This window comes from Esox lucius, chromosome 14 (assembly GCF_011004845.1).
Source record: "Esox lucius isolate fEsoLuc1 chromosome 14, fEsoLuc1.pri, whole genome shotgun sequence".
NCBI lineage: Eukaryota > Metazoa > Chordata > Actinopteri > Esociformes > Esocidae > Esox > Esox lucius.
In genome coordinates, this window is record NC_047582.1 from 11,839,591 (window position 1) to 11,852,218 (window position 12,628).

Sequence of the window (12,628 nt, forward strand, 5' to 3'; positions counted from 1 at the left end):
TGGGGTCACAGAGGCCTTTTCAGATGAATAGACAGGCAGGTGAAGGGACTGCAATGTGTTCCCCCACTGACGTTTACACTGATACCCACGTATCTCAAAAACATGAGGGGTATTTATCTTCCTTTTGTCTGACATCTGAGCTCAAGGAAAAAGTAGTGAGAGACAGGGAGAGAAGAGTGAGGGGTATGTAGTGAGAGACAGGGAGAGAAGAGTGAGGGGTATGTAGTGAGAGACAGGGAGAGAAGAGTGAGGGGTATGTAGTGAGAGACAGGGAGAGAAGAGTGAGGGGTATGTAGTGAGAGACAGGGAGAGAAGAGTGAGGGGTATGTAGTGAGAGACAGGGAGAGAAGAGTGAGGGGTATGTAGTGAGAGAAGAGTGAGGGGTATGTAGTGAGAGACAGGGAGAGAAGAGTGAGGGGTATGTAGTGAGAGACAGGGAGAGAAGAGTGAGGGGTATGTAGTGAGAGAAGAGTGAGGGGTATGTAGTGAGAGACAGGGAGAGAAGAGTGAGGGGTATGTAGTGAGAGACAGGGAGAGAAGAGTGAGGGGGAAAGTAGTGAGAGACAGGGAGAGAGGGGTGAGGGGTGAGTGTTTCTGTGAATCGACCAGACAGAGTGAAGACAGGAAAAATACATGCTCTGTGGTTTGATATCTTTGATATGTTGAAGCTCTGTTGTTAATACATTGGTATGTCGATTCCACTTAGTTTCCAGTGGGATTGCCTGTTTGCCTGGGTTAAGACGGAGTTAAAGAGAGTCGATGAGAGGCCAGTCTCTACTGTCAGGCCTGGTAGCAGATGGATTGAAGCTGACAGAGAAACACAGGGAATGCACACTGAAGCCTTTCAAAAGACTAAACCCACAACAGTTTACGCGCAAACTGAAATTAATGCTCCCTGTCAATCAACTCGATTTCAGTGAAATTTATTGGAACAAAAAAAGTTGACATTGCCAAAGCAGGTGCAAAAAAAGTTACATTCAAATAAATTGCGAAAGAGGAAATAAAACGGTCCGTCAGTCTCGCTATGTCAGTCTGTCTTGCTTACCTTTAGAGAATGAGAGGTTCTGTTAACTGACGTCCTGTTTAGTTTGTTTTGGACCTAGGTGCAGCAGCCACATTCACAGACGTTTTTTTTTTTTTATTTGACTGAAAAACACACTACATATATAGCTTTGCTACAATTACCCTCCAACTAGAGCCATGTCTGTCAACACTGGACCATGAACTGCTGGCAAGAAACAAGACATCAAAGTTTTTTTAGATGGCCTGTCACTATCACTATGGAAAGTGTGTTAATCTAAGCAGCAAGCTAGACTATCCTGGTTAGCGTGCGCTTCTCTGTATTTCATCTAACATTTGATAGAAGTACAGTAAAGATGCAGCGGCAATGGTATGGTACTGGTTTGTGTATTAGAAGACGAACGGCTGCTCTTTGTTCATCCTCAAAATAGCCCCTGTTGTCCACTCTGATCTGAGCTGCTTTATATAATGATAAAACAACTTAATTGGATCAGACTTTAAACCAATAATCTGTCCATGTGGTAAATATGTTCTCCCAAAATAGACCCCAAGTGCCAGAACCCCATGTATTTAGTGGTGACAGAAAACCTAGTGGTTATAGGATCTGATCAGTACCCAAAAGGTTGCTAGATTGAATCCCAAGCCAAAACCTCGGTCATCCTCTCCCTGAGCAAAAGCGCTAAGCCTCATTTCACCAAGGCCGTTGTTGTAAATAAAAGAGTTGTCCAGTTATCTGGTAATCTTTGGGTATTTGTAAACTAAAAAAAGTCAATGTGACTTCATCAAACAACAAAACAACGTCCCAGGGCCTTGTTTGACTGTAATCAATCATCGCCCCTGTTGTTTCATCATATCTATTACAGACGTCACATCAGTCAACAGTGTCAAACTCATAAACCCAACAGGAATGTGAAGAGGGTTGTGTTGACATGTAGATGTACCTACTGTTGAACTGGGCCCATTCAGCTGCTCAACAGAGTGAAGCACCAAGGGATCGATTTTCTCCAAATTGAAAACACCACAGAGTTCAGTGAATAACTGTAGACCCATCTTTCTGAACCAATCCTCTGGCACTATACTCCACTGAGTTTCAGCAAAAACAGTACATCCTCCCTGCCTGTTAACTAACAATAAGAAAATGCAGCTGGGAAGTGAATGCGGTCTGAAACGATTGGATTTTCTTCGCATTGCTGAACTGACAAGGGGCACAACATTTGGTTTGGATGACGTGGGGAGCAGAAGGATCCGAGTGGGGTGGAAATAATGAGCGTTGGTTCCACCCTGACAGAGCGTTGGTCCCACCCTGACAGAGCGTTGGTCCCACCCTGACAGAGCGTTGGTCCCACCCTGACAGAGCGTTGGTCCCACCCTGACAGAGCGTTGGTTCCCACCCTGACAGAGCGTTGGTTCCCACCCTGACAGAGCGTTGGTCCCACCCTGACAGAGCGTTGGTCCCACCCTGACAGAGCGTTGGTCCCACCCTGACAGAGCGTTGGTTCCCACCCTGACAGAGCGTTGGTTCCCACCCTGACAGAGAGAAAGCACATACTGCACCATTAAACACAGGGATGACATGGCACCGCCCCTTTACATGCCTTGTTCGCTGGATCTAAACAAGGCAAACCAAAACCAGACCAACTTCCTCATTTTAAATGGTACCTTTAGTTTTCACCACAGTACCATTAATTATGCATTTCCTTGAACGGGCTATCCCCCGTAACCCTCACAATTGCCATGCACTTAGATGTGTTATTTCAGACCAAGAAACACATGTCCTCCCCAGTGCGGAACAGATGAATTAGGGGTTACTGCACGAAACCCGTGCTTGTTGTCGAGCGTGGCGTGACTGTTTGATATTTCACTGAGTTTATTACACTTTCTAGATTACAGAGTCATGAGATGGGCGCTATTTTTGGCCAGTTTCCTTTCCATTCCATCAAAAAGTCTTCACTGTGTACAGTTGTCGTGTCAGGGTTTAAGGACATGTGAACCAGGCTCTGTGCTACTGTTTCTGATGGGGGGTTTTTACAACTGGGGAGGAATATCACAGTGGATGTGATGGTGTTTCCTTAGGTCTGTCACATAGCTGTAGGACTACCCAGACCGCCTCTATGGAACAACGAAACATCGGAGCTGATGCTTTGAACAAACAAGGAATAAGCCGTCCATTCACTCTCTACATGGAGCAGATGGATCCAATGACAGTCCAGTTTGACTCTGCTTTGGAAACACTCCCATGCATCAAACAGAACTGAATCTATAGAAACAAGCAGAAGTAGAATCTGCGAGGCCTGAATTAATTGTTGGTCTGGTTTCAGACAGACTGCGTTTGAGTTTGATGAGTTTCTATTTAAATGCATTTTTCCCCCATCTGTTATATTCAATCACCTATAAGAAACGTATTTTCATCAGGGATCATAAGGTCAGGCTCCACGCCAGGGCTTGGGGGCGCTATAGCCCCGTCGCAAATCTGCATAGGCCCCTCAAGAATATTAGTATTTTTTATTTTGAAATAAAGAAGTAAGGAAGAGTAATAAGTAACCAGCCATTCCGTTAGTAACCCCACGTGTTGTTCAAGCTTCCCATTAGCACCAGGGGAACCTAAAATCCTGGTGCTGTGCCGGTTTGGGGTACCTCAGTATAATAGCTTTCCAAAGAACATATTCAAATGTACTGTAAGCAAACTGCACTGACTTATATTTGCCCTCTCCTCTGAAGGAGGTGTCAATGTTATAGCATGTTCCGGGTATTTTAAGAATTTTCCTTACAAGGAAAGTTCTTAAACCCGGGAACAGCCTGGCATAGGCAGACCTTTGCTAAGTGAAATGCATTGACTGTCAGTTCTTAGGAAACACGGTGACCTGTTAGTGTTATGGGTGCATGGGTGCGGTTCAACACAGCTGAGCAGCCATGCGTGTGTGAAACCTTGATAAAGAAATCTGACTGTGACTGTATCACAATCAGACTTCCCTCTGCCTCCTTTGATTCCATGCACTGAATCCAATCACTCCCACTCATAACGAAAACAAAAGCGGGCCAAAACTGTTATGGGGTTTTCAAATCCTCTTGCCTGTATATTTTGAAGCTAGACAGAATCAGACCACCCACACACACTATGTCTTTATAGAGAAAGTCTTTGGCATCATGCAGACCTTCCTCTGTACAGTACAGCACGTCACTGCTTTTCGAACATATTGGGTTTGAATAGAAAACTACACGTCTTTTACTTTGAAATGTCTCCTGGGTGTTTTTGACTGCCTCTTGACCTGACTGGACCCCATGTTGTCAAGGTCGTTGTCCCAAATCCCGTAAAACAGCCCTCCTAGGGTTCCCTGAAGAGAACCAACTACATTAACGATTGTGAGATGAATGTCCCTACCAGCCACTGGGACTGACGCCTTTCCTGTCCACCCTTCAGTAGTATCTCCATGAAGGGCGGCCATACGGCCCTAACCTTCTCACCTTCAATGTGTCTCGGCTGTTGAAATCCACACAGCCTGGATTTATAGTGTCTAGAGAGGGACGATTCTTACCAGTTCCATCACAACATCTAAGACAAAACCAGTTAAACAGTGATCGATCTCTACAGCTTAATAATTTACTTGGAAATGTTTGTTGCATGAAGAGAACAGGCCAAATACCTAGGGAGTTTAAAGTACACGACGACTAGGTTGATTACCATGAAAGACAATGTATTCACTTAATCGAGGAAAAACACATGGAATGTGGTTTAACTCTGACATGACACTGACCTGTTACTAATTAATGCATGTTATTTTAATATTTTGGTTTAATGGTCCAGTAAGGCGTAAACAGACATGTTTTACCACAAAAACCTATAACATTTAATTCACTTCCCTGAAATGTGCCCTAAATATAGTTTGAGAAAGAATCAACAAAGCAACGCAAAGTCTGCCAAGCTTGAAGAAAGACACTCCGGCACTGCTTCTGTGGTCTTAAATAAACACAGTGAAACCCTCTGGAAGGAGCACTACACACACTCAGTTCTACTGCTGCTGTTAAATGGTTTGAGTGCCAGTTCTTTCTGAAAGATAAGACATGCATGACCGAGTTTTTGGGTGTGGGTGTGGGTGTAGTGGGCTGGAGTCAAGCCTCTTACTTCTGCAGGGTGAGGTTGAGGTTGCCTATGCAGGCTTTGATCTTGTTCTGGGCCTCCAGGTGGTTCATTCCATTAGTGGCAACACCATCGATGGACAGAACTACATCTCCCACACTGATGTTGGCTTTGGCTGCCTTGCCCCCGTCGGTCAGCTAAAAAGACAAAGCCACACACATGAAATTAAAGTCAAACAAAAACAGATACATGTACAGTATGCATTCCTTTACTGAAACACCTTAACAGACAACTGGGCAGCAATTCTGCAGGACTAGGGACAAACTGCAGTGGGGCGAATAAATAAATGATATCTTGATTTCTTATTTTCTGTTGGCATTGTGTTTTACCCCTGGTATGTCACAGCATGTAGCCTTGGTTACATAACACAGATGTTTTCTCTTTTCCCAGTGCTACACACTTATCAGCTGGGCCCAGAATAGACCCGGAAAACACTCCGGGGACGAAGAGAGAGGCCCTAGACATATTCTGTGTGTGCTGGCCTTTTAAAATCACAGAATAGAAGCAGGTCATTAATCTCTATATCCCAACCTTAAAACATGTCCGGGCAGCTAATGACTGAACAGCGTAGGTGGCATGAATGACTAAATCAAGCAGCACACAGACGAACACATTGAACGATTACTAATGCGCATTGTTCAAACCTACTTGTCTTTAAATTAGAAAGGTCTCCCCAAAGCACATTACAGGTTAAGAGCTGAATCATTATCACCTTTCGTAATCGAAGAGTGACCATATCATTGTAGTGTGCCCACAGTGGAGGTCAAATGATCGTGGGAGACATAATCCACCAGATATCTGGACCCTCAGTCCGTCTCCTGAGAAAGCAACTTAGGGTAAATTACAACAGTTTACCTCATCAGGTCAGGACGAGGAGGATGTTGTGGAGGCCAGTAGGACTATGAGTGCAGTTGCTCTTAGAGGAAGGATGTGATCGTATCTGAGCTCGAGTAATGGACTAAGAGTCTTTAAGCTGGATCATAGTATGAGCCTGTGTTGCTATCTAAGACAATTTAAAGAGATATATTGAATCAATGTTCCCTCTTAGCTACTCCTCCCCCAGGACTGTTGTGCCAAAGATTGCCAGCTCCCACAAGCCCTATTAGACTACTATGAAGGAAATATATAGTTTATTAGTTTTGATTAAATCTAAAACGTAAGATTAGGTGTTTCACTGTAACCAGAGCCAACAGGCAATGGAGTGGAATTATATTAACAGTAGCATTTTTTTTCTACCCGCTTCTCAGAATTGTTGACATTCTTTGGCAGTTAATGAGTTATTATTAGACCGGTAGTTGCAAGAAAAAAAACAGGACAGCAATGGTGGACTTAAGGCTTCCTATAACAGCACCAAACACAGCCTGCGTGTCAGGAGAAAGGGCATTCTTGATTAAACGGGTAATGCTGAATTTTAAGACACGGGTAGCCTACACTGTCTAATACTCTACAGGATCTATGGCAATAATACATATGACCAGAAGGGGTAGATTCCTTACAATTTGAAATCAAGACAGGATCACACATGCAATTACTGTTATAATGATAGCTGTTTAAAGTTCTCAGCCGAAAGAAAACGGGGGAACTTACTGGCTCAAGTACTGTCAACTAATTTTTGTAGGAAATACCTGTTTTTTTTTTTTTAACCCTAACCCTTTTTTTTTTTTTTAGCAAGTTTTACCCTATACTTGACCCTCTCAGAGTGGTTTGTGGTGGTTCGCCTTTGGTCTGGTGCTTGGCAAAGTGGGTGAGTATCCTGCCTGGTTTAGTGTCCAGAGACCAGCCCATCTTAGTTGCTAGTTTCACATTGCAATAGTATGGTGACGGGGGGGCAAGGGTCAGCCGGTACTCTCTAGGGTCAGCCGGCACTCTCTAGGGTCAGCCGGCACTCTCTCTGTCCCGATCTGTTACATCTGTCAGTCTGGATAACATGTTGAGGGATCCAAGGAAAGTTATTTTTTCATTTCTCTGGTGTCAGGTTGAATCTCAGAAGGGCCAATGTCCTCGGACCGCAACTTCGGACTACCTGGCCCTGACGAATCTTAGATGTCCCTGGCCAAAGCCCTCCTAGTTGGTTTGCAGATAAAGCTGCTGCCTGATGATGTCTTCTGTCATTGCTCACAGCCCACCAGGTCGTTCATGCCCACACTTGTTGTGCAGCTGATCCGGATTCCATCTAAAGATTCAGGTCAAAGCCCACTTATATTTATTGACCTGCTGGTCTTCTGTACATGCAAAAACATTCATGTAGAAGAGGACTGGCCACCCCTTAGAGTGTGGCAGCTCTCTAGTTTCCTTCCTAGGTTCCCATCCTACTAGGGAGGTTTTCCATCACAATCTCATAAACTTGAACTTGCACCTACACACGATAGTACCCAGTAACGTGTTCTGTTACCCGTATATAAGTCGTAACGGGTTCATGAAGCGGACTCCCAAATGCAAATGTACGCTGAGGGAAGTGCTGCAGATATTACAGTGTGATTAAGGTTAGGATTAAGGTAATAAATATGGGAAAGGTTTGAAAACGCTTCCAGAAAACAAAAACATCTGTCGTGATTCAGACTCACAAGCATTGGGGTCTGAGTCAGTGGCGTTTTGGGCCACCATCCCCGATTATGACTCCCGAGCAAAACCTTACTTCATTTAAAGCTACACGCGTGTACTTCTGCATAACACCGTGATACTGCCAAAATGCGCAAATTCGACGGGAATTACACGTTTCCAATATGCGACTGCCCTGAGATTTGTTCTTGTTGTTGCATGCTCTTGTGGTTTCAGGCTGGGTATTAGTGACACTTTGAGACAACTGCTGTTATAAAAAAAGGCTTCATAAAATGTATTTGTTACAGTATGCATTAAAATACTTTAATATGATATAAAATACTGATACAGTAGGTTTTAAAAGCCTCTAATGATATACTAGTCGTCATTAACCCCTAATACACAACAGAAGTACCAGATGTGTTCTTCAGACAACAGGTGAGGCCTGTGCGTCACATCTTCCATTCCACCCAGACAGGCACTAACACCTTAGTACAGGATACGTCCTGACAGGAAACCGACTAATAAAACCATGACAACAGGAATTACGCTTTCCAAAGCCTGCCTGGCATTCAGCTAGTCAATCACTCAACACCTAACATGAACAAACAGTACTCAGGACAGGCTGAGTCTATAAATTTAACTGGCGAGCTCATTATGCAAGGACACTAACCACACACATCTACCGATTGGTTTAAACGCATATGGTTTAACAAGTAACACCCTCATCAAAGCCTCCTTTAACATGCTAGACATCACATGGAATGACTTGAGGCACCCCAGCCGGTTAGAGAGGGAGAACCTCGCCCAGTCATAGTCTTGACTATATAAGATTCAGTACTTGAGGTTTCTTACATTTGTGATTACGTCACAACATTTCTGAGGGGAAAAAAGCACTTGAAAACATTACCAGAGACTGAGCGATGACTTATGTCAAAGAGACAGCAGCCACCTCTTCCCAAACTGTCAGGACAGTGACTACTCAGCCAGAGGAGAGCCACAGCTTGGGCTGCCACAAACTCTGGTCACTTCATCCCCTGCATTGTGTTGGAGACAGCTTAAAGCCTGCGGTTTGCCAAGCATGACGATGTAATGAACAGAACAAACAGGATGTTTTCTCGCTCACTCACTCCAGCTCTGCTGCCCAGAAATCCCTCAGATCCGGGTAGTGAGGTAAACTAAGTAGATAGACACTAAGGAGTCAAGAGCATTCTGTAGTGACTTGGCTGGGACACAGGGTGATACAGAGTACTGTAGGCTTCATTATGAAAGACAGGAAAAAGTTGTGTGTGAAGGAAGAGAGAAACAATTAGAGTGAGGACAGGACAGCCTGTCTTCGTTTCGAAACGTTGCAGTTGAGACCAGAAATAAGGAGCTACATTCAGCTACAGTAGAGTAGATTCAGCAATGGGCAGATTTCTGTCAGAGCAGATGGTCAGGGAACATAATTATAATAATTACCAAAGATGTCATGAACTGCAAATTGTCCACAATTAAGCCCAAAACAAGGTTATAATTTAAAAGAACAATAATTTCATACTAAACCAACATTGAGCACCCGTCAGCTCCTCTATGCAGTACAAGACAATTATGCACACTGACACACAAGCGCATTATATATTTTCCTTTTTAAGAAAACATTTTCTTTGTTCTTTTCCTGAATTCCTCATTTTAAATGTTTTCTTTTTAAACCATCCCTCACCAAAAGAAAAAAAGTTAACAATAGGCAAATAGGAGCCACACAGCCCACACTTAGTCTTGAAGACCGACAAGTGAAAATACTTAAACTGCTTTCTAGGGTTTAATTGGGGTCCATTATAAGCAATGGCAACTAGCATCACAAACTCCTTTACTCGGAGTCGGAGAATCCTCTGGAGAACGACTACACTTCATTCCTGAGGAACAGAGGAGAGGCAGTCAGGCCTCAGTCGGACCCTCCATCAGCCCCATGTGCCATGGGGAGGGGAACAGCCATACGTGCCTTGTGCGGACAGGGGTCAAACGTTGTACTTTCAGATCTCCTTAACCTTCCAGAATCCCTACATGAAGGGGAAACAGAACACCACAGACCACAGTGTATGTTCAGTTAGGGACTTCCACTATCGTGATCATCTCCTGACACAATGCTTTTCACAGTGACACCATGTTTCCTTGATCTTTCCTTTAAACAAAGTCTGTTCAGTTTTCTGTTTAGTAAATAATGCAGCAGTGAATAGCCATCAGTTTATCAGCCAGCCATCTCATGGACACACACAGTCGCTCTCACACACATAACCCAATACACACCATGCTAAAAAATCTCCAGGATCTCCTCGCTCCAAAGAACACAAAGTAGAAGGAGCCTAGACACTGATGGATAACAGATCACCAAAAAACCTGAACTCTGCGCTTCAGTGTGATACTCTGCTGTATAGTATAATGTTCCCACAGTACAGTACTACAAATTAAACGCTCATTAACAGACTCGTTGTGAATTGTCAAATTATTTGTTTGCATAATGAACAGCTATATAATACCCAATTAGCAAAATTATAAAAAGATAACTGGTTTTGAAAACATTTTTGCCCAATTGTCTTCCCTTTTTAGTCTCTTTAAATCACACTCTCTTAAAAAAGTCCAGAGTGATACTGTATTTAAATCACTTTTCTGCTCTGGCTAGATAATACAGTGCACCAGCAGGTCACATTGGTTAATGATGTCTCTCCAGCTCAAAATGGCCTCTGCTTCTATTGAATTTAGAATCAATTTAGAATCAGAGCTAATGGCTACAGTGTAAAACATGTGAACACCACAGACAGAGAGAGCATGACAGACAGAGCCCTGGACTCTGAACGTTGCAGGAAAATATCAATCACCCAATCATTTTGTTCATGACTTTTCATGATGGCTCCAATATGTCTCCTATGCTTGATTTACTACAGAGTTCAATAGATTTGAACACTGCTGAATTTAGTTTTATTGTCTGGATTCCATGAGTCTGGCTGTGTTTTACACATATGGCCCTAGCTGGTGTGTAGCTGTGGTACAGCCTTTAGTACACCATCACGACACTACAGTTGTGTGTTTGACTTGAACCATTTAGACTGGAGTACACCATCACATTCCACAGTATCTGGCATGTCCCTGTGGGCTGAAATTGAACAGGGCCAAGGAGCCAGGACTGGTTAGTAGTTAGTGGTTGGAATCAATTATAGATGAGGTTCAAGTGGTAGTACCAAGTTAAACAGTGGAAATCCTCTTCCCTCTGATCTAATGAGAGGAACACTTGACAAAATATAACCAACCATCTACTGCATACTCTTTAGATGATTTAATCTCTGTTATTAAATTTGAGAATAGTGCCTCTTTGAAAGTGGAAAAATAGTAAACTCTAAGCTGTGGTTTCGGACAGTCATCACAAACGGGGTAAATTAAAAGACTTAATGAAGTTGAAATAATGGGAGTGAAGCGGTATCTCTCAACCACTGTGACTCTCCACCACTGTGACTCTCCACCACTGTGACTCTCCACCACTGTGACTCTCCACCACAGAGAGACGCCCTCCCTCCCTTCAATAAGCCACCACCAATTGTTTCCATACGCCTCCCATCGGTCTTGAACAAAGCAATTAGCCCCTCTCCTCAAATATTCAAAAAATGACAACATAATCATACAAATCTAATGCAGTCTGAAAGGGCTCAGATTAAAACATTGACTAATCAAGCATTTTATAATTACGAAGATAATTGGGAGATTAGAACTGCAGGGTATAATGATAATAACGGAATGGTAAAAACAGGACCACAATTCTCAAACCAAGAGGACAGGGAGTGAGAGACGGGGAAGATGAGTTAACCCCAGTTTCCTGAAGTGGAGAAGAAGCAACGATTTAGGACAGATTGATATTCCCTTGATTTTACTGCTCTTCAAGTCTTGTCAGAAATACTATTGGCACAGCAGCCTGTGACCCCGTTTCAAATTTCTCAAACCCATTGCCCAAATATATTTATCAAACCATTAGACGGAAACTAACAGTCAAATGGGGTTGATGATCTAAGAGTCCGGCACATGAAAGTAGTTTTTTCTTGTTTTTATCTAACCCCCCCCCCCCCCCCCGATATTCTTATTCCATTATTTATATTGCATACCAGCAATGCAGACATGAGTCGACACCTCCCAAAACACACCTCCCAAGCCAACACAGTACAACACAACGAGACATAGATTATCTGAAGCAACAACTTGAGCAACTCTAAATGACGCAATAACCAATTGCCTTTGGAATTGAGAAAAGCCTATAAACATTACGATGTTACCACAGTGTCCTCAAGAACAGCCCATATTAACAACTGAGACGGATGGGATGTTGTAGCATTTCTGAGGAGACGAGTCAAAGGAAGTGAGTGCGGTAAGCGGTTCAGAGTGCATGTGAAACGCCTGTGACGTCTGAGGCAATGCGAGTGGCTGACAGAAAGCGTCCATATATGGGGATGTTATTATCAGCCTCTTATTTACCCGCTGGAGACAATGCTGTCTGTGACAGACAACCCCATGTCCCCAAAATAGAAAGTGCGGCAAACATTCCATGAAGCCGTACCAAAAAAAGTTTCTGGGTCGAAAGAAGAGAACATTTGTATTCGTTAACAATGGCTTAAAGATATGTACTGTGTGTAAACAAGGCACCTGCCCAGCTTGTCTCGATGAGAACACAAGGCCCAGTGATTTCACTCGACTGGAGCCCTGGAGGCAGGAGTGACCTGCGGTCAAACTCCAACCCGCTGTTCAGTACCACGGAGGGGAGAAACGGACGGGAAATGATAGCCCTGAAAATAACGTGCAGGCGGCGTCTCACCTTTTACACCTGCGCAGCAACAACACAATGAGAACAGGATAGGAACCGTATTGCAACATAAAAATAAAATAAAAAAATACACAACAGGAAAGTTACAGTAGAGG

At 43.5% G+C, this 12,628-nt stretch overlaps 1 protein-coding gene across 6 annotated transcripts in view; it reads right to left on the reverse strand.

The window, feature by feature from the left end:
* pdlim5b (PDZ and LIM domain 5b) overlaps positions 1-12,628 on the reverse strand; it is a 55,972-nt gene that overhangs the window by 24,585 nt on the left and 18,759 nt on the right. For all 6 annotated transcript variants that reach the window (XM_010895660.4, XM_020053342.3, XM_010895662.5 and 3 more), the window contains exon 3: positions 5,141-5,292. In XM_010895660.4, coding sequence (XP_010893962.1) covers positions 5,141-5,292 — 152 coding nt within the window. The remainder of the gene's footprint in view (positions 1-5,140; positions 5,293-12,628) is intronic.